Genomic DNA, 26915 nt, shown 5'->3' with positions numbered 1-26915 from the left:
AATGAAGATCTCAAAGGACAAAATATGTATCATGTATCCCGTCTTATAAGAAACAAAGTTAGGGAGGGAGGGGAAAAATGAGGACCTAATGTCGGGGGTTTAAGTGGAGAGAAAATGTTTTGAGAATGATGTACAAATGCGCTTTACACAATTGATGTATGTATGGATTGCGATAACAGTTTGTATGAGCCCCTAATAAAATGTTATAAAAAAAAAAAAGAAACAAAGTTAAACAAGAATATAGAAACTGTGTGAGGGATGCCTTTATAAAAATCAATGAAATGTGGCTATTAGTATAAAAACAAACTTGGTGCATAGTATAAAAAATGTAAAACTAGGTATTAAACTATGTCATTTCTAAATAGAAGAAAACTTCTGAAGCTATTTTAGGAAAAGTTGCTCTCTCTACCCCTTTCTTGTTCATTTTCAATGGTAAGTGACCCTTCCACAAGGGCGTCTACCCGGTCTTCTCCAAAGACTGGAACAAGCAGAGGGTGTGAAAGTTGCTTACAAGACAAACTATAGGGAAAAAAAAAGGGGGGGGGGGGTTGTTACATTCATATGCCCCAGGAGACTTGCTCCAGGGACAGCAATTCCATGTGCAAGGTCTTGGCTAAGCACTAGAATAGAAATAGGGACACGCAGGGCTTCCTAACCTTGAAGGAGTTTGAATACAGCAACAGTGAGAGATAATTGTGCAGCCTCTTCTGACGGAGGGAGGTGGGTAGAAAAGGAAGACAAAATGAAAAATAGCCCAAGGGCTACGAAATAAATTCTTGTACAAGCTAGTGTGAAGCAAACTCACGGCTTGTTGAAAATGCAGATCTTAGTCAAGCAGCTCTGATAAAATATCTTACAGATCCAGAAGCATTTTTACTTTGGTTTTGGAAACTTGTTGAATTTAAGACCAATTATTTCTTTGGGAGAGAGTGATTCATTACTTTCAACTAGGAAAGCGCTATACTGACCTTTAAAATAAAAGTGTGGCCACTGTGGTTGCATTTTGAATTATAAGTAGGCACAAATTCATTCTTGGAAAGCATTACATGCCAAATGGAATCTATCCCAACTACAATGTGTGTGTGTGTGGGGGGGGAGGGCGCCCCGCGGTGCGCAAACAAATAAGACTCGTCAGTGCCATTAACGACATCCCTGTGCCATCCACCTGCACAAACACAGGCTACAAGCCACACTCAGACTTCTCACCCACTGCTGCTGGCGTGAATCCCAGCCCTGTGTCCCAGCCCTGTTCGCCACTGGACACACTGCACAGGACTAACAGCATGCCCAGGCTCCTTTCCCGCTGACAGACCTCCAGTTTACTGTTGTTATCTGAGCACAGCTGAAAAGGAAACTTCTTGTAAGATTGATAATGATGAAAAGCCTAAGTTTAATTTCTAACCTACTAAATAAAACTGTTTGAGTAATTGATTAACATGTAAATCAAGGCAATCAAATTTACTTTTGGTTGTATAATCATAGAACTGATTACCTTTCAAATAAAAATCTAGAGAACTAGATTATTTCCCAGAATAAAAAGAAACGCATTGTCCTTTGCACACATGTGACCCTGCCTACATAGGTGAGTTGTCACCATTTGACGGTTTGCCATCAGGTAGCCATTATGTAACAGGACAGTCACAACTACATTCCCACTCTTTCCGTCTATGAATAATGCCCAGATAATCTAGCATGATTTAAAACAAGGGATTAATTGTCATGTGTAACTGGCTACTCTTCCAGCTGTAACAGCCAGGCATTTGCAGTAGATTGAATTTTCAAGGTAACATCAGTAATTCCGGAAGGATCTTGAGTGGAAGGCAAGAAGAAATAACATGTGAAGCAACAGAGCCACTGAGTCCCACTGTTTGAGAAGGCAGATTTCTCAATGGTGGATGTTCTGTTGGCTCATAATCCACGGTCCATCCAAAACAAAACATAGCTAGTCCCACCAGCTGGATGAATAAAATGGTATGATTACATTTTATAATGAATGTCAACTTTAATAGCACCCTGGTGGTGTAGTAGTTAGATGCCAGGCTGTGAAGGACAAGATACGCAGTTCTAAACCACACAGCAAAAGACAGTGCTCTTTCTCCCTCTCCTCCCAGAGTTACAGGCTCAGAAACTCACAAGGCAGTCCTCCCTTGCAGGGCTGCTATGACTCAACATTGACTCAGTGGCAGAGAGTTTGGGTAAGTGTTATAGAAGCTTCTTCAAACATGACTTCTCCCAAGACCAAGGTGACTAGAAGCATATGGGTTATACTCAGGACAAGATAAAATTAAGAAGGTGATTCTCCCTTTAAGTCAAGGAAGTCAGCTGGCCATAGAAGGAAGACCCTCCTTTCGTTCCTCCTCCTTCCCCTGCAGTCTAACAGGTGGGCACCACAGCATGCAGATAGCAGGACCAAAGGATGAGGAGACTCCCCCGTGGGGGACTGTAAGAAGTGACCACAAAGTATTAAAAGTGACTTTAAATCAGTTTGCCAGTCCTTGCTTCAGCAGCACAGATATTAAAATTGGAACGAGACAGAGAAGACTAGCATGGCCTCTGCTCAAGGAAGACAAGCAAATTCATGAAGCATTCCTTATTTTTTGACCCATAGCACTACAGGGGACAACACTGGAGACAAAGGGAGGGTATTGTGCTCAATCTGACCGCACCACACCAGGGCAAAATGCTAAGGGCACGCAACAGAGAGCAAGGGGAGCAAAGTAATGAAGTTCCAGGGAATGACAAAAATAGACTTTGGAGCCAGGGTGTGGCACCCCATCAGACTCAACCGGACAAAACTCCTAAAGGTCAACAAGCAGACCAGGAACTAGTTATAGGCTTTTCTTTTTTTGTTGTTGATTTTGTTGTTGTTGGGGTTTTTTGGTTTTCTTTTCTCACTTTGCTCTGTCTTATTTTTGTGTTTTGTCTCTGCTGGTCTATCTAGATAAGATAGGTGGGATAAACAATCCAGAGGAGAAAACAATAGGATCCATGGTTGGGGGGGAGGGGGGGAGGACACTAGAGGGGGGGGGAGGAAGGGGGTATTAACCAACCCAGGGACAAGGGAACAACAACAAGTGATCTAAAATTGATAGCAAGGAGGGTACAGAATACCTGGTGGGGCTTGATCAAGGGCAATGTAGCTAAGAGTAATTACTGAAACCCAAATGAAGGCCAAACATGATAGTGGGACAAGAGGAAAGTAAGAGGAAATAGAAGAAAGAACTAGGAGGCAAAAGGCATTTATTGAGGTCTAAATACAGACATGTACATATGTAAACATATTTATATATAACGAAAGGGAAATAGAGCTCTGTACATAAATTTATATGTTAAGTATCAAGGTAGCAGATGGACATTGGACCTCTACTCAAGTACTCCCTTAATGCAAGAACACTTTGCTCTACTAACCTGGCATTCTGTGATGCTCACTTTCACGATCGCTGAAGACAAAATGGATGCTAAGCAAATGTGGTGAAGAAAGTTGATGGTGCCAGCAATCAAAAGATATAGCACCTGGTATCTTAAAGGCTTGAAGATAAACAAGTGGCCATCTAGCTGAGAAGCAACAAAGTCCACATGGAAAAAGCACACCAGCCTGTGTGATCATGAGGTGTCAATGGGATCAGGTATTAGGCTTTAAAGACCCAGAACAAAAAATCCTGTCAATATGAATGAGGTGGGGTGCAGAGTGGAGACCCAATACCTATCTGTAGACTAATAGATGTCCCCTTACAGAAGGGTCACAAGGAATAGACAAGCCAGTAAGGGTGCAATATAGCACCAGCAAAACATACAACTTTCATCTAGTGTTCTTTATTGCCTCCCCCGCCCCACTATCATGACCCCAATTCTACCTTACAAATTCACCTAGACCAGAGCATGTACACTGGTACAGATAAGAACTCACAACACAGGGAATCCAGGACAGATAAACCCCTCAGGACTAATAATGACAGAAGCGATACCAGGAGGGGAAGGAGAAGGTGAGGTGGAGGGGGACAAGGGGAGAAAGGGGGAACCGATCACGATGATCTACATGTAACCCAGGGGGACAGACAATAGAAAAGTGGGTGAAGGGAGACATCAGTCAGTGTAAGACATGAAAAAATCATAATAATTTATAAATTATCAGGGTTCATGAGGGAGCAAGGGTAGGGGAGAGTGGGAGATAAAATGAGCTGACACCAAAGGCTCAAGTAGAAAGAAAATGTTTTGAAAATGATGATGACAACATACGTACAAATGTGCTTGATGCACTGGATATATGTATGGTTCGTGAAAAGAGCTGTACAAGCCCTCAAATAAAATTATTTAAAAAATGAAAAAGCAATGTGCCAGAACTGAGTCACACAAATGGATGGTGTATCCTCCAAAGCCATTATCTTGGAAATGAATACTAGTTCCAATGATGCTATAAGGGCACTCTGGATTTTTTCAGCACCTGGAATTTCCCTCATCATTTACGCAAGCACCTTTTTATCTTTCCAGCTTGGACTTCTGGATAGTCAATAGGCCTGGGTGTAGGTGCACTTTTGGGGAAAGTTTTTCTGATATCCTGCGTCTCAGTTAGGTGACTCCTCCTGAATGATCCCAGCGTCACCCCAATTTCTCCAGTGCACTTTTCAGTCGCTCTCAGCATAAACTAAAAAAACCAAGCTCACTGCCATCGAATTAATTCCAACTCATGGGAGAAAGACCAGCTTCTCCTCCCATAGAGACCTGCAGCCTGGAACACCTCCACAGGCAGCTCTCTCGGGTCTGGTCACGTCACTATGAGTATCTTGGAATGACGTGCTGATTTATCTTCTGTCTCCCCCATGAAACTGTAAACTTCACAAGGGCATGCCATGGACTGAATTTCTTCTTCTCCCCCACCGTCCTCTATTTAGCATCTAGAAAGCTATAGGCATTCTGGAAATACAGACTGAAGCAATACACCGCACTACACCTGGGCCTGGACGACTACGCTTGCTATTACAGGACTGCCAGAGAAGTGTCACACCGCTCGGTGATCCTGTATCTGCATCATGAGACTATTCCCTCTACGTATCTTGGCCTGGGGTAATGCTCGGGTTTTAGATAGATCGTTTCTACTTCATACACTCAGAGCTTATAGCTTTCTCCCTCTCACAAGCACAGTAATGTCTCACCGAGCTGGAGTATCTTCACTGTATCTCTGCAGGCCTTCAGCACCAGCTTGAAATGGCGATAAAGTGGGTAGCACAGCACCCTTCTCCCGAAGGACACCAGGATTTCATGAATGTCCGTCCAAGTCTGTGAAGGACCATTTTAGTAAGTAATCTCATGCATAAAATACATTATACAACTACATGGACACAAGGAAGTAGAAGCTATTTGGGGGTCAGCAGGCAACCAAGCAGGAGAGAATCATAAAATCCTGAAGTGGAGCCCTGGTGGCACCGTAGGTTAGATGGTGGCTACCAGCCACAGAGTCAGCAATTCAAACCCCCCAGTCTCTCCAAGAGAGAGGGGTGAGGCTATCTGGTCCCATCAAGGCTTACCACCCAGGAAACCCTAGGTAGGTTGCTAAGAGCTGGAATGGGCTCAGCAGTCAGGGTGTCTTTGTTTACAGCAGCAGATTACAATGCTCCTTAAACCCTAACATATACAGCAAAGATGTTTTTTGAAAATCTTTAAAGGATAACAAATAAGAACCTAAAGCACATGGCATTAACAAAATACAGAGTCACGTAACGAACGTTTTAAAATTATCTATGTTTTATGCTCATGCCATTTAAGAATATTCAGGACACGGAGATGAAGGATGTTGAACTTTTCAGGGACAATAGCTCACCACTTTTTCTGGCATTGTTATGGACATGAGTAATGCGTGGTATTTATTAAAAACTTGCTTTCACACATCAAGGAGAAACAGTCTTCTTTTTTAATCATCTCTCTATTGATTTCTAAACAATAACAATAAAAAGTTGGATTTTGAATAGTACCAACCTGACAACGCATTTACCATGCACTGAACCCTTGCGCACTGCCCTGGCGCTGGTCTCACGGTAGGCAGAACAGGCGCGTCGGGCAGGGTCTGCAAAGACATCACTCTTCACAGACACTGACTGCCACCTCTCTGTCCTGCACAGCGCGTGTGACTTCAAGCCACTGACCATACGTTAAGCATTAACTCCTGTGCCACCAGGGCTCTGGAGAGAGGCCATTTATAACAAAATCAGTTGAACACTCTTTTCTTGATAAGCATAAAACTAACTGGTTTATGAGAGGGATTTAAGAATTTGTGGGAAAATTCCATTACCTTTTATTCCATTTTCCCTTGAGCTTTTTGAAGCCCTCATGTGGAGAACGTGAGGAGCCCGGGGGGCAGTGGTCATGCACTGGGCTGCTCAGCACAAGGTCAGTGATTCAAAACCAGCTGCCGCTCCAAGGAGGACAATGGGGCTGTCAGCTCTCGGAAGCCCACGGGAGCAGTCCTACCCTGTCCTATCGTGTTACCATGAGTCAGAATCGACTCGATGACAGTGAGCTTGCTTTGGGTTTGTATAAAACTTGAAAATAAAAGTAAAACTTAAAGAGCAGCATAATTCTCACGTGTAGTCATCCTTAACACAATAAATATTTAGCACAAAAAGTGTTTATCTAAAAAGAATTATGAACTTTAAAAAAACCTAAATATTTACAGACTGTAACATGTGAGGCTTTGTGAATTAGGCATTGGTTGGCTGCTGGGTTTCAACTACGCACCTAACCAACTGCATGTCAGTGATTCAAACTGCAGGAAAAAGATGAGGCTTGTCTGCTCCCACAAACACTTATAGTCTTGAAAACTCATATAGGATTGCTATGGAATCAACTCAGTGGTGCAGGCTTGGTGGGGTTTTGACACATAAGCTATTGATATTAACATGGCCAGCAATTCTAACTTACCTCAAGGGCAATACATGTTTCAAAGTAAAACTATAACCTGGTGAATTTTCATGTAAGCTTTTTAAACCTGAGCAATGAAATTATCTAACTACCAACTACTTTGTTTGCAATATAAGCTATTAAAGCTATTTAAAAACGGTGTCCTATATTAGATGCTCATCACAGCCATCGGTAAGTTCCAAATGAGAGCCAGAGAACAGGCTTCTCCACCCGAGAATGCACAGGCACCACCTGGAGATCTGGCTCTGACTTGGCGGCTCTACGGTGGGAATGGCTTTCTAAACAGCTCCCAGTGAGACGGCTGGCTAGGCTGTTGGTGTACGGAGCACTTATTGAGGAGCAAGAATCTCACTGCAGAAGGAATTCTTTCAGTCACTTAACTTTTAACTATTACTTGAACAAAGTGATGTCATGGAACAACTGTGATTTTGACAACAAAATGTACAGCGTTTGAGATTAAAATCAGAAAGAAAAACTAGTTGTCATAACTGATGACAGAATTTAGTAACAACTTAAATTGATTTTTTATTTAAAAAAACAAAACTCACAGGTTGCTAGGATGCAGGTCAGGTTTGGGCGGAACTTCCAACGATGACTGACTACAATCAACCACTGACTGATTCCAGCTCACAGCAACCCTACAAGAAGGAGAACTGCTCCCTGGGGTTTGCGAGACTGTGCGTCTCTTTGGGAGCAGACAGACTCATCTTTCTGCTGCACAGAGACGACTGGCTTGGGGCCGCTAACTAGTGCCAGCAGTTGCTGACAACTGTGGTTCTCCTGACACTGGTTATCAGCCCGCCGTTTAACCCCCTTTGCCACTAGAGCTCCAAAGAAGGTAATAGGAGAGAGCTTCTAAAAGTTGGTTAAAGAATTCTATTATCTTTCTATTCCATTTCCCACAAATGTTTTGAAGCCTCCTTTTATTTGTGAAATGTTTAACTTAGCCCTCCATAGTAAGTAGTGGCAAGTAATGTTATCACATTAAGTGTGATTCCCATCTTGGAGCTCTGCACACAAACACACTACCAAAATCCATCCTCCACTCATCTCCCAACTGCGTGGTCCTCCCCAGCTTCCAACACATTAAGCCTGGCTTCACCAGCATGCTAAGATTAGAGTAAGAGTAACTAATGAAATGAGAATTCTAGTATTACAAAACCTCTCCTTTTAGAAAATCATGGGATTTCTTGAACTACCCAAAAGGGACTAACAAGGACACTAGAATAACTTAAGGAGCAAATAAAATCTAAACAACTGCAAATGAAAATCATACCTCGAACCAGCACAGTGTAGAACTCAGCTTTCTGATGTTCCACGCAGACTCAACCTGGGTTTGTGTTGGAAAGAGCACAGTCGTGTTAGAAGTGGCACTACTGAAAGAGAACATAAATACACCCCGTCAGAGAGTATCTGCGTAGCCCTGACACATGCAGAAACTAAGAAGTACTCAAGACTGTGCACAAACAAACACTTTGCTGCTGCTGAGGTGCCCTGGTGGCAGAGTGGGTTTAGCGCTGGGCTGCTAACCACCCCGAAAGCACCAGCCACTCCTCCGGAGAAAGGCGAGGCTGTTTATTTCCACAAAGAGCTACCGTCTCGGAAACCCACGGGGGCCGTTCTGCCCTGTCCTACAGGGTTGCTGTGAGTCAGACTACACTTAATGGAAGGGAGTTCCTGGTACAGAGGCTATCAGAGGCAAGTTTCTGTCAAAGCTCCTTGGAATTTTAGCAAATGAAGTTTTTTGAGTGACAAGAGCACCAGGACAAAAAAGCAAATAATTAGAAGCTTTGACACTTTCAAATCTGAGTGACAATTGCTCAATTTCTGTCCTTCTTAGAAAAGTTACTGGTCTCCCAGTCTCAAGCAAAACAATCTACCCGGAGAATCAAAGCAGACAGTTATTCTGTCTGCTTCCGCCCTGTCCTCCCTCTCTCTGCTCGGGCCTGGCTGCCGAGACCATGGCCATCCCTGAGGAAAGGCAGAGGGACCAGACCCCATCCTGGAGCACCACACCTTGAGAGAAGCACACTTGCATGGAGCAGCAAACTAACAGAGAGAACGGGGCTGGGACCAAGCCGAGCTATGTTGACCCTTCCCCAGAGGAATGTAATACAGAGGACAGCACTGAGGAGTGGCAGGTCTGTCAAGACCACAAGTGAGCAAACTAAGAGGGAAAGAGAGAGAGAGTGGACCTCATCATGGCCCACCAAGCCTCAGGCGATGACATCCCTGCTCAGAGCAGCCAACGCACAGAGAACACCATAGGGCCGGCCCCACCAGGAGACACTATGCTTCCTCACTGACCCAGAGCCCTGCCGGACACAGCACTGGAGACACTGTGTGGAAAGTGTGCCTGGTCTGCCCCGGGCACAGCGGGGTGAAGCTCGAAGGGAGTGCAACAGGGCAGCAAGGGGAGCAAAGTAACCAAGTCCCCAAGGAACCCTGAAAATAGACTTCTGACTCGGGGGACAGGACTTGGTTCCTCATCAGACCCAACTGGAAAGCACTCATAAAGGTCAGCAGACAAACCTGAAAATATCAGGATTTTTTTTTTTTCTTTCGCCCTATGTCTATCTATATAAGATAGGCAGGACAAACAATCCCAAGAAGAAAACAGTGAAACCAGCAGTGCTGGGGCACCTGGGAGAGGACTGAAGCAGGAAACCAACAAACTCAGGGATGAGGAAGCAACACGCAATCTAAATGATGGCGTGGAGGCCTGGTGGGGTTTGACCAAGGGCAATGTACCTACGAGGAATTACTGAGGGCTGGTGGAGGGGAAGCATGATAGCAGGACAGGAGGAATGTGAAAGGAAATCAAGCAAAGAAGGAGGAAGCAAAAGCTATTTATGGAGGTACAGCTATAGGTATGTATATATGTAAAGATATTAATTTATAAAGAAAGGGATAGAGGTAATGTACATATATTTATATGCTAACGTATTAAGATAGCAGACAGACTTCAGGCCTCTACTCAAAGCAGCCCTAAACACAAGAACACTGTCCTCTAATAACCCTGCACTCTTTGATACCATCTCGACACGATCACTGAAGACAAAATGAGTATATAAGCAAATGTGGTGAAGAAAGTGGATGATGCCCGGCAATCAAAAGATATAGCATCTGAGGTCTTAAAAGTTTGAAGTTAAACAAGCTGCCATCTAGCAGGGAAGCAAATAAGCTCACATGGAAGAAGCACACCAGCCTGTGTGATCATGAGGTGTCGACCAGATCAGGTATTGTTATCAAAAGATCCAAAAGAAACAATTATATTGATGTGAATGAGGGGGGTTTGCAGTGGAGACCCAAAGCCCATCTGTAGACAATTAAACGTCCCCCACAGAAGGGTTACAAGGAGGAGACGATTCAACCAGGGTGCAGTGTAGCACTGATGAGACATGCATCATTCCTCTGGTTCCTGAATGCTTCCTCCCTGCCCAACCCCCTACCATGACCCAGTTCTGCCTTACAAATCCGGCTAGGCCAGAGTACACACATTGGTACAGGTAAGAGCCGTGGACACCGGGGATGCAGGACAGATGAAGCCCCCAGGAACAGTAGTGGGAGTAGCGATATCATGAGGGTAGGGGGATGCTGAGGGCAGGAGTTTGAGAAAAGGAGAACCCACCACAGGGTTGAATACATAGCCCACTCCCAGGAGACGAATAAAAGAAATGTGGGTGAAGGGACACAATGACGAGTGTTAAACATGAAATAATATACAATTGATCAAGAATTCACATGGGTGGGAGAGGAAAAAAAGCTGGTGCCAGGGGCTCAAGTTGAAAGAAAATATTTTGGAAGTGTTGATGGCAGCATATGTGCAAGTGTGCTTGATACAACCAAATGATGGATTGTTATGGGATTTGTAGGAGCCCCCCAATAAGATGATTAATAAAATAAAAATTTTCTTTTAAAGAATCAAAGTGAATGTCAAAATGCTATCTGCGGCACTTAACAGTTGCATTTGGTCTTTCAGAAAAGGCATGTAAGAATAAGTAAATGTATGGATATTGAGCACACAACTCTGAGTCAAATGGCAAATTCTATCAAGTATAACTAAACACTCACAATCGTTGTTTTTGTTTTTCTAAGCAAAAACATAAGCACTTTATTTCTGAAAACATGTTCTTTCTAGTGGTGGTATCCTCAAAAGATGAAAGGAGAGGAGAGGTGCATTTTGGGCCATAAGATGCCCTGACTACACTGAGCCGCTCATTCAGCTCATTGGGAAGACAAATGCAACCTCTCAAGAGCCAGAGTGCCCTTAGAAACTCTCAGAATCACGGCAACAACGGATGTGGCTCATATAAAATTCTCATTCCAATACTATGCTAGGGTTATGATGCTGGATGAGGAAAGCAGTCAATAATATAGATATGGCCTGATCCGATGTGAGCATACACATGCATAGATGTACATATGCACATTAACACAGGACTGAGAAGAGAGGCACCACCTTTGAACTATTTGTCTACTTTTTTTGAAATGAATTAATTAATGAGTCCGTGAGCATGGACAATTATAAACACGTGAGGATGTACAGAAACTGGAAAGACCACTCATCCTGTATCTGGATCAGTGATGTAGCTGAGAAACAAATGCAGCTCTTGTTTACAAAATCAGGTGTGGTTTTAGAAGTGATACGGCAAAATCTATGTTATTTTAAAAGGTCATTTTCAAAATTGGTAATTTATAGATCTTGTTGCCACGGAGACCACTGGCTCACGGGCATCCTATAGGACAAAGCAGACCTGGCCCCATGGGGTTGCCAAGGCTGTGCATCTTTACAGAAGTAGACAGACACATCTTTGGCTCACAGAACAAGTGGTGAATTCAAACTGCTGCCCTTTCAGTTAGCAGTTGTGCACTTAACCACGGTGCCCCCAGGGATCCTCAAAGGGAGATGAGAGCCCGAGATATCCTGACTCTCTACTCTCACCTTTCATCCTTAAACTTCCTCATCTGGTGGAAATGAATGCCGACAAAGAACAGAAAGAGACCACACATATGCCGTGCTTTCATGCTTCTACCTGCCACCAACACACACTTGCCCCAAGGCCTGCAGCGTTCTTTAAATAACTAATCACAGCAGGTTTTGCTCCCAAGCAGACAGCAGACACCATCACAATACAGACGTGGTGCCATAACGGGCACATGTGCACTTACATTCTTTTCTCCCTCCGTGACGCGCATTTCATAGCAATAGGCCAGAAGAATGTCAGTCAAGCTGTAGTACACTTGCCGGCGGGCACTCTGATCCAGCAGGTAGAATTTATTGATAAATTTCCGTAGTTGATATTTCTCATCTTCAGAAAAGAACACTGGAAGAAAATGCTTTTAAACATTAGATATTTCATTCAGCTTTGTAAAATCCCAGCGTGCAAAGTTTGTCCAAAATACAACATGGATAAATTTTTCTATTTAACTCCAGATATGAAGCAACTTTTTAAGTAGACCCACAGCGAGGGTGGGGTCTGACCCTCGTCGACTACATAAAGAGCAGATTTCTAAACAGCTTTCCCTTACTTCCCAGACTTCTCTCTTTTCATTCTTGCTAGTGTTCTGTGTTTAAGGCATCTAAATGCAAGTTATTAATATTATAATTTAGATAATTAATATATCTTGGGGAAAAATAACCATAGTTAAGTAAACAACTCTGAACACATTCACAGACAGAAGAATAGTCCTATATATTGATCAATATTAAGGATAATCTTTATTTTTCAATGTTCTGTATACATAGATGCAAATTTGCACATAAGTGCGACCACATCGCACACATTAGACGAGTGGGGACAGGGTGCCTCGTTTCAACACAGCCTGCCTGTCCTGTCTTCCTTTGCTTGGATCCTCTCCCCACTGTCATCTTCATCAACAGCCTCCCCCAAGTTAAAACCTTCCTATCCATGTGGAGCCTTCAAAAAGCTCAAGGAAAATGCAATTAGAAGATAATGGAACATTTCCATACACGTTTTGAAGCCCCTTCATATGTACCTGCCACATTTCTATAATCCAATACAGACATACACATGTAAATATGAGGGAGTGTCTACCTTTTCCCTCATAAGAATTAGGTTACTTTTCTGCATCTAGCCTACCTCACTCACGCTCACAAATCCCGCCAGGTCAGTTAGTAATTAGGTGAGTTTTTCTAAGTTCCACAGTGCACCTTGCTGCGTCCAACCACTCCTCCCACTGACAGGCACTCACTTGGCTCACAATGTCCTGCCACTGCTACTCATGCTGCAGTAAATGTCCTGGCTTAGATCCTTGGACACCAGAGGCTTGACTGTCATCAAACAGATTCCTAAGAGCGATTCATTGAGACAAAAAGTACATTTTGCCTCATTTAAAGGCAACGATGATTCTCACTTCTAACCAAACCCAGTGCTATCAAGTCGACTCACACTCGCAGAGAACCAACCCTGCAGCGTCCTTTCTAACAATCATGAATAAAATCCAAAGCCCAACCCATGACATACACCTTTTTTCTCTCACACACACGCCCTACCCTATCCTCCCAATGCACGTCATATTTTCTTCCAATAACTTCCAGTGTGGTGGAAGTAACCTGACGGTGGCCTCCAGGTTGCCCGGATTCGAAGACGGTCTCACAGGAGCTATGTCATTGTGTGGCGGTTGGGCCTGGGACTTGTTCCTGATAAAAGATGGCAAAGGTGATGGGCACGGCACTCCCATAATTGTGCTACTTTGTTCACTGACTGCAACCAGAGATTTGCCTGCCGGCTTTGAATAAATCAGCTGCCCTGTTGTGAGAGGCCGGTGGCAGGGAACTGGGGAGGGCTAAGATCTGAGAGCAGGCCCAGCTGATAGCAAGCAGCAAGAACGCATAGGTTTTCCTTAGTTCTCCAGTCACAAGGAGCAGAATTCTGCCAGAACTCATGTGAGCTTGCACAGCACCTGAGTGCCCCAGAAAGCAATACAGTTGCCAATACCTAGACTGCAGCTAGGCCTGGGCTTCCCATTCACAAAAACAGTTGCCACATAAAAGTATACTGTGTTGAGGTGCTAAATTTGTGAGCATTTGTTCTGCAGCCGATAATAGAAACTGTACAGTGACTTATCATTGTAACTTCAATTAGTATTTCTCCAGCATCTAGGCTTTGAACAATATTGCATATGCTTGTTGGCAATCAAAATTTGATTTCCTGTGACTAACGCATTTCAATCTCTTTTATCCATTCTTTCCATTTGTGAGAGCATTTGTATATGATAGATCTGAACCCAATTCATCTCTCCACATATACCATTTTGATTTCATGGAATATTTCTTCATTGAAGTATTTACTTTTCATGGAACTGAGTATTATTTTTTCTGTTTTCTTTTTCTCTCTCCATGCTTAAATTCAATGACTATATATATGTATACACACACACACAAACACATCCCCCACTCCCGAAAAAAGACCAAAGTAGGTGTCAGAAGAGAATCTGAAACTTGCTCTTGAATGTAGAGTAGGTAAAGCAAACAAAAGAAATGAAGTTAAAAAATTGAACATAAAATGCTGAAGGGCAGCTTAAAATGACAAAGCATCATAATGAAATGTGAAGACACACAGTTAGAAAACCAAAAGGGGCTAAGATCTCAACATCTCAAGCTGAAAGAACTGAAGGAAAAAAAGTAAGCTTCAAGTTGCATTATGGAAGGATTCTAAGAGCAAAATATTAAATCATGCAGGAAGCATCAAAGATAGAATAAGGAGGATTAGTCAACACACAACCGCTTCAAGAGGTAGAGTACAATCAAGAATCAATGACAGAAGAATTCTGTTAAGGAGTCTTCTACTGAGAGAAGAAGTGTAAGCTGCATTAAAGGCATTCATTCGCCAAAACAAGGCTCCAGGAATTGTCAGAATACCAAATGAAATGTTTCAACAAACTGATGCAGCCCTAAAAGCACTCACTAACCTATGCCAAGAAATTTGGAGGACAACTACCTGGCCATCCTACAGAAAGAGATCCAGTTTATGCCTATTCCACAGGAAGGGACCCCAACAGAATGTGGAAGTTTTCATACAATATCACTAATATCACAAGCAAGTAAAATGTTGCCGAAGATAATTTTGAAACATCTGTTAGTGCATATCGACGGGGAGCTTGTGGCTGATGTCAGGTGGCTCTTGACTGAAAGCAGAACACGAGAAAGATGTTTCCTAGAGTTTCATTGCCAGTGCATGTTAAAGATCACAACACACTAGGGATCCCTTTGAGAAGAACGGGAATTCGAGAACACTGCATTGTGCTCATGAAGAACCTGGACATGGGCAAAGAAGCGGCCATTCAAGACAAGAGGACAAGAGAATCGTGCGTGGTTTAAAATTAGACCAGAAGAGTGTGTTACAGTTGTATCCTTTCACCATAGATGCGCTATCTGTGCACCCAGCAAATAATCTGAGAAGCTGAACTACACAAACAAGAACGCAGCAGCTGAGGGAGTAAAGGAAGTCTCGTTAAGTCTGTGAAATGCAGACGACACAACTTTGACGGCTGAAATGAAAAGATGAGGATCAGCATGGACTACAACTCAATATAAAGAAAACCAAAATCCTCATGATAAATGGAGAGAAGCCTGACGCTGCCAAGGATTCCACTTTACTGGATCCCCAACCAATGCTCACAGAAAGGGCCGGAGCAAACCTGCGGCACAGACCTCTTTACCGTGTTAACGAGCAGAGCTGTCCCGGGGAGGACTAAGGCACACCACACCCAAGCCGGGGTATCTTCAGCCGCCTCTGATGCCCAGGAAAGCTGCACAGCGAATAAGATGCCCGAGAACTGATGTCTCTGCATACTGAAAGTACTCCAACTGCCCGAAGAACAAATCTCTCTTGTGGGGGTGGCGAGACTTTGTTTTTTATATGTTGGACTTGTTATCAGAAGAGACTACTCCCCGGAAAAGTTTGGTAAAGTGGAGGGTCAGCAAAAAAGAGGAAGACCCTCAATGAGAGGGCTTGACACAGTGGCTGCAACGATGGGCTCTAACAGAACAACGGTGAGGCTAGCACAACACCAGCAGTGTTTTGTTTTATTTTGTTCTGCTGTGCAGGAGGCCACTATGAGTCAAAGCCACCTGGACAGCCCCTAATAACGACAGCATCCATTCTAAGAGTCTAGATGTATAGCCCGTCCTTGGACTGCACATGAAGTCTCTTAGATTGTCTTAAGCTTTTTGGTTTCACTTCTTACATTTATTATGTTTTTAATACATCTGGAAGTTATTTTGTCATGTTTTAAGATTCCCACTTATTCCAAATGAACAGTTAATTGTGCCAGCAAAGTTTAAATCACAGAAGAGCAAACTTATTTGTCCTACTGCCCCTTTTCAGAAAAAATTACTTGGTGACCCCTAGCATTTAAAAACTTTTGTACTATAGTATATAACCCAAGATAAAGTATAGGTGTCTACTTTTACAGCCCCCCTGGATTGTTCCAAGACCCGCCTCGCCGAGTGGGCAGTATCACATGCTTTGGGAAACACTGGTTTAAATAATCCATTTCCCCCCACTATACAACAGGAGTCCTGGTGGCATAATGGGTTACCCCTTGGGCTAGTAACCACAAGGTTAGCAGTTCAAAACCACCAGCTACTCCTCAGGAGAAAGATGTGGCTTTCTACTCCAGTAGCGTGAGTCCCGGAAACCCACAAGGGCAGTTCTCCCCTGCCCGATGGCTGAATTAAACGTTAGAATTGACTTGATGGCATTTAAGAGTGCAATTTCAACATAGTACCTGTCTAATTATTTTCCTTCCATGCCTTATGAGATAACTACTTTCAAAAGACAACTTTTGTTAGTCTAGATGGACAAAAGAAACAAATTCAGTGGTCTGTGGCAGTTACATAATCTGTTGTCAATTTGAGACTTACGAGTGAAGGGTGGAGTTTAGCCTGTCAATCTGGTCTCAGCTTGATGACCTCATTTGAAGGCACAAAGGAGATGAATATCATGCTGGAGAAGGGACATACGCTTACTCCCTGGGAGACAATGGTGCTGACAAGGCACACAGAGCTACACTAGTGCCCTGAGCTGGAGGAGCCAGGTAGAGACCCCTGCCAGTGCTGAGATGCTTACAACACCACTGGATCCACAATATCTCCCACCCAATGGACTGTGATCTTCCTTCATTTGGCATCGTTACATGTGTCTCTTGAGTCTGAAGAGGACTTTATAGATTGGGATCACACATATGGGTTATATCGGCCTTATGGACTTGATCTGGACTGGGCTAGGATCTTTTCTTAATGTACAATTACTCTTTATATAAAACGCTTTCTTATACACATGAGTGTCTATGAATCTGTTTCTCTAGTCTACCTAGACCAACAAAGGAGCATGCAGCTACCAGTTCTAATGCTTCAAAACCCAAAACCAAGCCCTATGCCAACGAGTTAATTTTGACTCTGTAAAAAAGACCTGTAAAAAAGTTTCCAAGGTCAGAAATCTTCACAGAAGCAAATAGTCTCATCTTTCTACCACAGAGCACTTGGTTGGTTTGAACTGCTGACCTTGGGGTTAGCAGCCCCATGCTTACCCTTACCAGATCAAAGTAAAATCAAAATACTTTCCACTTTGTTCTCCCTAGCTTTTAGAATTGCAAATCCTATTTAAGCAATGATAGAAAAAGTTGCTATAACAAAAAGCCCCCAAATACATGGCATAAATAAAGATTTTCATACCACTATCCTAACCCTGGGCTGGTGGGGCATCACACGACAACCACTGCTGGGTTCAAGCCAGCAGCTGCAGGGTGCTCACATACCCAGCCCATGGGAAAACAGATCAGAAGACACACCCAGCAAGCACGTTCTTTGTTACTCTCACAGAAGAACTTTCATGATGCATCTGGATAAAAAGTAGGTTCATTAATATACTGATCCGATTACATGATTCACTGCAGGGAGGGAGGCGGGGAAGAGAAGAGAAACCTCACTACCAGCAAGACTGGGAGTGATCTTGGACTCCAAGACCCTGCTCTACTTACTCGAGAAGAGTTTTTGACACCACAGGAGTGGCAGAGAACCAGGTTCTGCACTAGCAGCAGAAGCAGGGATCAGCAGGAGACAGACTGGTGGATTTCCCAGGCCACAGAGCAACTGTAGCTGAGTGTTCTGGGGCAAGAAAGAGGCTGGCTTGTGGAGCAGTTGCCTCTGACCACATAACTGGGGAAGCTAGGTTTGCTGCCCAAAGGAACTGGAGCTAGTGCCTCCAGGCTGAGGCTTATGAAGGAGTTGGCATGCCTTTGGGGCACTTATTGGCCAGTCCTAAAAGAGCTTTGTAACATTACAGGAGGGACAGAGGGTAAGCCCAGAGGCTGAGAGGTCTGCCTGGGGCCATGGCAGAGTAGGAACCGGCTTGACTGAACATCTGTATCTTGAGCATTTCTCACCTGCACTGTGAGTGCAGACTGTGAGCTCTGTGTGGCCACTGCAATGAATTGTGGACCCACCGCAGGAGACTAAGGAGGGTCAAACAGGATGGAGGGTGGAGGCATGTCTATCCTCTACCTTGTAGCAATCAGCTTGGCGGCTGGAGGTCAGATATGGCCTCCAGGCTGTTTCTGCACCTGGGGGAAAACAACCTGGCATACACTGATTTCCTTTGTTCACTAAAATAAACTAGTGTAAAAAATACATTTACATGATTATTTTTCATCAGAAATCCTATAAAATGTACAAAGAAATATTTTGGACAAACCTGGACAATAACAAATAGCTGTAAGAATGCTTTTAATTTGCTGGCCTACCAAATAAAGGCTGACATGGAACAATGAAGTTATCAGGACAGAAACACAGTGTTGATTTCTCATTAAGGCTCACCTGAAGATCCCTAACTTTAAGCAAAGGCTTTCAGTCCACTTTTAAGTGATGCATTTTAAGGAAGCAGTTCAATAACATTCTCAAGGCATGAAATACACATGACAAGGTATTTTAAAGGCCCCCTGCCCCTTGTATTTAGCAAGAAGGTTTAGAGACAGACTACTCCCTTCAGCATACTTTTGAGATGTTCATCAATTTAGCTAATAGGGTAGTGCCAGGTGTTCCTGATGATATTTTCTCACCAGAGTAAAGGGTTTATATCCTAGCTGACTAATAATGATCTCTGCTTTTACATCACTGTAGATCACCAAGGAAGTGTGCCTGTAACCATTTAACAACACGTCGGCTTGTGTCTACTCCTCCACTCTCACACTTAATCGTGCGTAAAGGCTGATCTGAGAAGGGCAGGAGGTGATGTTACATTGTGGACCTCTCCCAGGTCATGTGTGATGACCGAAGCCTGCCGAGAGCACTGCACTGGAGCCAGTTAGGCAGCCCTGGGCTTTCCGTCAGGACGCCGTCACCCTTGGCTGAGTGAGGGGTCTTGTGTGCTGTGTTGCCTACTTTGTTCATTGCTTATACACAGAGTCCGAATCTAAATATGAGCGAAGACACTGAGGAAGTAGAAAGAGCCCACAACAATCTAAGAGCCCAAAGTCGGAGCTCCCACGGCTTTGTGTTAGAGTTGTAAATCGCACCACCACCCTCCCGGCGGCCTCGGGGAGGTCTGTGCACCAGGTCTCACGGAGCAGCAGCCCCTGAACTAAGCAGCGATGCAGCAGCAACAAGACTTGGGTGACTGCCACCCTGAACAACATTTGTCAAGCGTTTGTATGACTTAGCTACACTACAAAGCAGCTTTGCTATGTAGTTCACTACATTTCAGTTAATTATATTTCTGAAAACAAGCCACAGTGAAACAAAAGCCAGCTGAACACGCAATTCATTTGGGAAGGAAGCTGTTCCTCGCATTGAATCAAATGGCTCAGGACGACTGTGCAACATTAAAATTTCATCAGCACCTCACAGAACGTCAAAGGGGCTCCCAGCAGAATGCCTAAGGGTCAGTCAGAGGTCTTCCTCTTTCCTGGGTATTTTCCAGTTGGACTACTTTTATATATTCCTACACACACATTCCTATCTTCTCTGGGTCAACAAGCCAGTCACACCCAGGGTCCCCTCAGAATAATGCAAATCTCTGCCAGTGTGCACTCGCTTCTGTCTAGGGAACCTGAGGCCACGTGTTATATTTACATCTTCAGTGACCGGGCAGCCCGTGCAGCGACAACTTTCAGAGCTGACACTGACAACTACTCTACAGACACAGAGGGGCTCAGTGGTGCCAAGCAGGATGTCCCTGTTCGCAGGTTCAGTGATTCTAAATGCTGCATGGTGTCATAACAAGCAGCCGAGTGCCTAAATTCTGGGGCTCAGATTAGCCACTGACAGACAGCCTGGGAAAGTGGTGAGCCCCCCTCCAGAGCTCCGTGGGAGTGCAGCAGTTAGCACTTCCATTTACAAGCCTGTGGGGAGCAAAGATTGTAAGAAGGCGGGAGATGTTAATAAAAGTCTTGGGGTTACAGCACAGGGCTGTGTGAATCATATCGGAGGCAAAGATAGGGAAGAAAATTCACCACCTAAAGAGTCTGGAATTCAAAGCAAACCCGGCTAAGGAGGAATTACAATCCACCCTTCCCCTGCACTGTGATATCCGGGAGGCCCCAGGTGAATGTGAGGAGGCCACTCCGCTCTGCTCTAAGCGAAAGGCAAGGAAGAACCAGGAAAAGAGAAGATGCGGCAGCATCGTGCTCCTGGGGGAAAGGGGGAATGTTATGGCCTATTCCTTTTCTCTCAGATCTTATTCTGGGAATATGTATTTTATCCTTCAGCACACTTCAATGTCTTCCTCCAATTCTGGGTGTCTCAAATATTCGAACAAGAAAAAAAAGGTGAAAAATCTCATTAAGAAATTTCACTGAAAAAAAGAGAAAATTTTCACTTAGAAACTTTGCCAGTGTAAAGAATTGTAATTTCACAGAGAAGCCCTTTGAGGCCTGGCCCTCCGACCACTGAGTTTACAATATGCTTAGGATTTTAAGTACAGCACCTCATTTAAGCCTCACCACAATGGCTCTACGCAGTAGGCATTACAGGATTTCTACAGCAACGCATAGGGGTTGTGAGATCACACACTAGTCTGTGGCACAGCAAGGAGTTAAACTCTGAGTGCCAGATTTAGCTAATATCCTATACTTAGCCCAATCTCAAGGATCTGTGTTTGCTTTGTGGAATAAGCACCGAACTGCTAACCACAAGGCAAGAAGTTCAAACCCACCATCCCCTCTGCAGAGGAAAGAGCAGGCCGTCTACTCCCAGAGAGGTCTACAGTCTCAGAAACCCTATAGGGTCGCTATGAGCCAGAATCAACACAAGGCAGTAGTTTGGTTGAGTCACATACTGCGCGTACTTAGAAGAACTGCTGTCCGTGCAGTGCCCAAGACCTTTGCTGTGCTAACCAAAAGGTCAGTGGTCGGACTCACCGGGCATGTCATGGGAGAAAGAGGTGCGGCCAGTGTCCATTGACATTACTGCCTTGGAACCAGTATGGGGCTGTGCTCTGTCCTTGACAGCAGTGGGTTCTGTCCATTACAGATTGCAAGTAGTTCTACCTTAGATCATGTGCCAATGCTGCTTTTCAAGCAGATTATTAGAATCACTAACATCATTTCACTGACAGTTTCTAAAGCAACAATCTGGAGGTATGCCACAGCAGAGATGGCAGGTCAGGAGTGGGCAAAAGGACGGAGTGGCTCTATGTCCTGTTAAAATGATGCCCAGAAAACCGGCAGCAAGAGCTATAATATGAAAAAGCAAAAATGAGAACTACCTACAGCTCTAACTTGATTTGTAGGGCGACTAGCTCACCCTTGTGGATGGAAAACTCAACTACACAGCCACCAATTCCCTCCCACACCACCTCATTAGGCAAACCTGATCCTGCACTCACTTCAGTATGTTAACCTTCAGTCAAACAACTGACAATCCCGTAACAGGAACAAAACACCACGGAGGCACACCCCGGTGTGGAGGCAGCAATGGCCCCAAAACAACGCTCAAAAGGCAATAAGAAGGAAAGGAGAGTGGGACACAAACAGAACCCGGAAGGAGTAGGGAAAGTGATTATTACAGAGGGATTGTAATCAGTGTCACAAAACAAAACACTGAAGTATAAACTGCTGAACAGAAAACTAATTTCCTCTGTAAACTTGCACCCAAACTGCAAAAAAACTATTACCCTAGAAACTGTTGGGGAACCTGATTCAGCCAGGTTGATATCATTGATGACTTCAAGAATGAATAAGCTTTTTATACCACTCTACACCTAAAAATGTGTGTAGAGAATGTGTGAAGTTGCTGGAAAATTACTAAACTGGAATCAGAAATAAAATGCATGTTCTGGTCGGAACAAATATAAGTCATAAATGAGTTTCTTCTCTACCTTAGAGCTAATTTAATTTTCTGGATGATCTAGGCGATAGCAAGTCTAACCACAAAGATTGTGTATCACAGTATTTATTTACTGCATAAATATTTGTTGAATATCTATCATGTATCATCTGGGAGAAAGATGAGCTTTCTTCTCACATAAAGATTTGTAGCCTCAGAACCCACAAGGGCAGTTCTGCTAATGTGCTCTGGGTTGTCCTGAGGGGGAATCCACCCCAGGGCAGTGAGTTGGTTTGGGGCATCATGTAACAGCACTACTGCTGGACACTGAAGACACAGCAGACAACAAGCCAAACAAGCTCTCTGCCTTTGGAGACATTTCATCCCTGGGAATTCACACACAAAAAATGAAAATCAAAAATTTTTAGAGAGTGATCATTGCAGTGCAGAGAATCAAAGAGAACCTGCAGTTGCTCTGCCTGAGCAGTCGATGGCCATGGTGTGATTTCTCCTAGCACACTGTGAGGGCGCCAGTGCCAGCTGTTAGTCAACAGCCCAGGTGGCCACCAACCGTGGATCTCTCTTCGCAAAAGCAGTCAACAAACAGCAGTCTGATCTGAAACCAATCACAGGTGTGACACAGGACCAGGCAGCAGGGGGGGTGGGGTGGGCCCCCGGGCACCATGGGCCCGGGACCAACTCAATGGCAGCTAACGACAACAATAAGCATTGAAAAGTAGCTCAAACGTGTTAGCAGTAGCCATTCAGGAAGAGGAATTTGGAGTGGAGAGATCTGAAGGAGACCCTATAATATCCTTCAGAAAGCATGTGTGCGTGTATGTGCACATATGTGTCTCAGTGCGTGCACACTCCTTTCACTTAAACACTAAAATTGCATTAGTATCTAAAGGTATATTAATGTAACGACAGAAAAAGTAGGTCTTCTTATCTATCTGAACCTGCTATATTTGTCATTTATAAGTGTGATTTAAAAAAAAAGTTTGATCCAACAGCCTTATACTTAGAGGGGGTGATAATAAAATGAACACCTTAGAAAGGAATCTTTGGGTAATATTTGGTTTAATGATAAACATGGTTCAGAAAAGGCCCAGCTCAGCGTTCATCAGTAAAAGTCGGTCCACCTGCTCTCTCTGAATACCTGTTGATAATTATCCTTGCTTACTCAGAAAGCCAAATGCGGGGAGTACAATGCAAATTCATTAACCAAGCAAAGCAAATGAGATGGGTTTTCCCCCCATTATCACGAATACTCAAATGTCCTTACCATGGAGGAATGTGCAAATCTCCCAAGAGCATTCAATAACTGCGCCTATCCCTAAATTTAGCCCCACCCCCCAAAAAAAGTAAAAGGATTCCAATGATTCAAAAGGAAAAGAGTACTTTAAAAGAATTTCCCAGAAATAGTGTGTCAGAGAACGGCATTTCCAAAATGAGCAAGTACGAATCAGGTGATCACTTTATGAGTTGATCACTACCGTACGATGGCTAAATAAAGGGAAGTAAACTTGGAACTCCGCAGTTTTTAAAATTAGTCAAGTGAGTCTCTTACCTGGCGCACCATGCTTTTCTTGCTCCTGGTTCTCCCCCGCAGACGCCGTCATGTTTGAATATAGATCAGTCCACCAAGGCTTATACTTCAAAACCTGTTCAACTGCCTCCTCTTCAAAAAAGTCAGCCCTGGAAAGGCAGGGGAGGAAAACACACTCAATGGGCTATATGTTTAGCATGATTCTCATTTTTTTAAGAATTTATCTCAACTCATCACATTCACACTACAAACACCTAAACTAGGGAATTCTGAGGCTTTTTTTGCCTCTAACAGTTTTATTAGCATACAATTCACATATCACACCATCTAATAGTTCAGTCACATAAAGGAGAGTTGTCAATCATCACCACCATCAGTTTTATAACTCTTTCTTCATTCTTGTCCTCATCGTTATTAGTTCTCCATTTCCCCTACTTCCCCTGCCACACCTCTAAGCAATCAATGATCCAGTTGCTATCTCTATAGATTTATCTACCCTGGATTTCATATACAGAAAAACATTTTCTGAAAACCGAAACAGCTTTAAAATAGGTCAAAAGGGAAATCAAATGATAAGATATTATCTTTTAACCTAACTATGTCTGCCATAATTGACTTTACAATGCTCTCTTGTCTGGCTATTCACAACCCTCAACTATGATCAGAGGATATTCACCAGAGATTTAATGCATGTGTACACCCTGCAAATGGGTTTACGGCTTCCACTGTCATCTAAGTCTTCTGCAAATAAAGGTGTTTACAATTTCAGCTCTTACATCATTCCCTCCTTTGGAATTGGATTATATAATTTACAATCCTTGGATCACACAGGCCCGTGTGTTTCTTCCACATGGACTTGGTTGACAACTCACATCGACAGTTGCTCATTTAAAAACAAGTCTTAAGAGCCCAGACACTATTCTTTCTGATAGTCAGGAACCATGTGGTTTCTTCACCACACTTTGCTTTAGCACCCGTATCTTCAGTGATCTCTTCAAGAGGGTGAGCATCAAGCAGGGCCATGTCATAAAAACTAGTTATTCTTAGATTAGGGCTAGAATTAAGTACAAGCCAAAAATCCAGTCATGCATCCATAGTTTACACATGTCTTTGGTTCACCTTAGAGACATCATTTTCATTTTATGTTACAGAACATTATGAATCATCCCCCTTGGGTGACCACCTACACTGATGAGGCTATACATTTTTATGAAAGCAGACTGCCTCATCTTTCTCCCAGGAAGCAGCTGGTGAGTTTGAGCTGGTAGTTAGCAACTCAAAGCTTATCCTACAGGGCCACCAGGGCCCTTTAAGTATAAAGTTAGGTATAAAGTATTAGTGAAATACCAGACACAGGACCAGACAAGGATGCCCCTTGTCCCCACTCTTATTTAACGTCGTGTTGAAGGTTTTAGCTAACAGATTAAGGCAAAGAAAAGACATCAAAGGGATTCACCTGAGGAAGAGGTAAAACTATTATTATTCGCAGATTATATGATTTTATATATGGAATATCCCAAAAGCCCCACAAGGGGAGTACTGGAAACAACAGAGGAATATGGCAGAGTGGCAGGATGCAAGATCAACAAACAGTAGTCTATCAAACTGCTATATACATCAGATAAGACCACAGAAGAGGATATAAAAAAGTTGGTACCCTTCACAACAGCCAAGCACAAACTGAAATATCTAGGGATATACCTGACTAAAAGAACAAAATATTTATATGAGGAACACTACAGAACACTATTACAAGAAATCAAGAGTGACCTCAACAAATGGAAGAATATCCCATACTCGTGGATTGGAAGACTCAATATAGTAAAGATGTCAGTTTTGCCCAAGGCACTACGTAAGTTTAATGCAATCCCGATACAATTACCCTCATCTTTCTTCAAAGAAATGGGAAAACTGTTTACCAATTTCATATGGAGAGGGAAGAAGCCCAGAACTAGCAGAGAACTCCTCAAGAAGAAGGACACAGTGGGAGGGCTTGCTTTCCCTGACTTTAGCGCATATTATACAGCCACACTGGTCAAAAACACATGGGATGGGTATAATGACAGATACTCAGACCAATGGAAAAGAACTGAAAACCCAGAAATAAAATCATCAGCATACAGACAACAGATCTTTGATAAGGGCCCCAAAAATATCCAATGGGAAGCAGATACCCTCTTCAACAAGTAGGGCTGGAAAAAATGGATATTTACCTGCAGAAAAATAAAGCAAGACTCTTATCTCACTCCATGCGTAAGAATAAACTCAAGGTGGATCACAGACCTTGAGGTACAATCCCAAACTATTAGGGCCATCGATGAGGGAATTGAGACAAACCTGAGAACATTGGTGCAGGGAATGCATAGGCTATCAGAAATAGGGAAGGATACAAACACAGAGGGGGCACAATTTGACAAGTGGGATATACTGAAGATAAAACAACACCTATGCACATGGAAAGAATTCACGAAGAGAATAATAAGAGCACTGGGAAAACATCTTTAGCAATGACACATCAGACAAAAGTCTTATTACTAAAATCTATAATACTCTGCTAGCTTCCAAAAAGAAAAAAACTAATTGTCCACTGAGGAGGTGGGCAAAGGACCTGAACAGAAGTTTCACAAGGGCAGAAATCTGAAAGGCCAATAAACATATGAGAAAATGTTCCCGTTCACTAGCCATAAGAGAAATACAAATTAAAACAATAATGAGATACCACCTAACACCCTCAAGACAGCCCAATTGAAAAAATCAGAAAGCAACAAGTGTTGGAGGGCTGTGGTGAGATAGGAACACTCATCCACTGCTGGTGGACCTGTAGAGATATGTACAGTCATTATGGAAATCGATTTGGCAATATCTAAAACAGATGGAAATTGAGCTACCAAATGACCCAGCAACCCCCTTCTGGGCATATACCCAGAAGAGGCGAGAAACAAACCAAGGCCAGACATTTGTGCTCCAATGTTCATTGCGGCACAGTTCACAATTGTAAGGAGTTGGAAACAACCCAAATTTCCATCAACAGACAAATGGATTTAAAAAACTGGTATATACATACAATGGAGTACTACGCAACGCTAAAAAGCAGTGATGACCACACGAAGCACATCACCGCATGGGAAGAACTGGAGGAAATCATGCTAAGTGTAATAAGCCAAG

General features: G+C 43.4%; 1 protein-coding gene and 1 non-coding gene across 3 annotated transcripts in view; one reads left to right on the top strand and one right to left on the bottom strand.

The window, feature by feature from the left end:
• The window catches only part of SHQ1 (SHQ1, H/ACA ribonucleoprotein assembly factor), a 146153-nt gene that overhangs the window by 91037 nt on the left and 28201 nt on the right, over window positions 1–26915 (bottom strand). For both annotated transcript variants that reach the window (XM_004702562.2, XM_045289892.1), the window contains 4 exons: window positions 23772–23899; window positions 12085–12239; window positions 8189–8242; window positions 5151–5274 (listed from right to left, as the gene is read on the bottom strand). In XM_004702562.2, coding sequence (XP_004702619.1) covers window positions 5151–5274; window positions 8189–8242; window positions 12085–12239; window positions 23772–23899 — 461 coding nt within the window. The remainder of the gene's footprint in view (window positions 1–5150; window positions 5275–8188; window positions 8243–12084; window positions 12240–23771; window positions 23900–26915) is intronic.
• On the top strand, window positions 2496–2598 carry LOC115869650. Its single transcript, XR_004046306.1, has one exon. It is a non-coding gene; the product is annotated as a U6 spliceosomal RNA (small nuclear RNA).

The sequence above is a fragment of the Echinops telfairi genome, unplaced genomic scaffold, assembly GCF_000313985.2.
Source record: "Echinops telfairi isolate 266 unplaced genomic scaffold, ASM31398v2 ScPeMD7_31;HRSCAF=116, whole genome shotgun sequence".
NCBI classification, from domain to species: domain Eukaryota; kingdom Metazoa; phylum Chordata; class Mammalia; order Afrosoricida; family Tenrecidae; genus Echinops; species Echinops telfairi.
The sequence above is the reverse complement of the archived record's forward strand: the minus strand, read 5'-3'. Positions and strand labels throughout refer to the sequence as shown.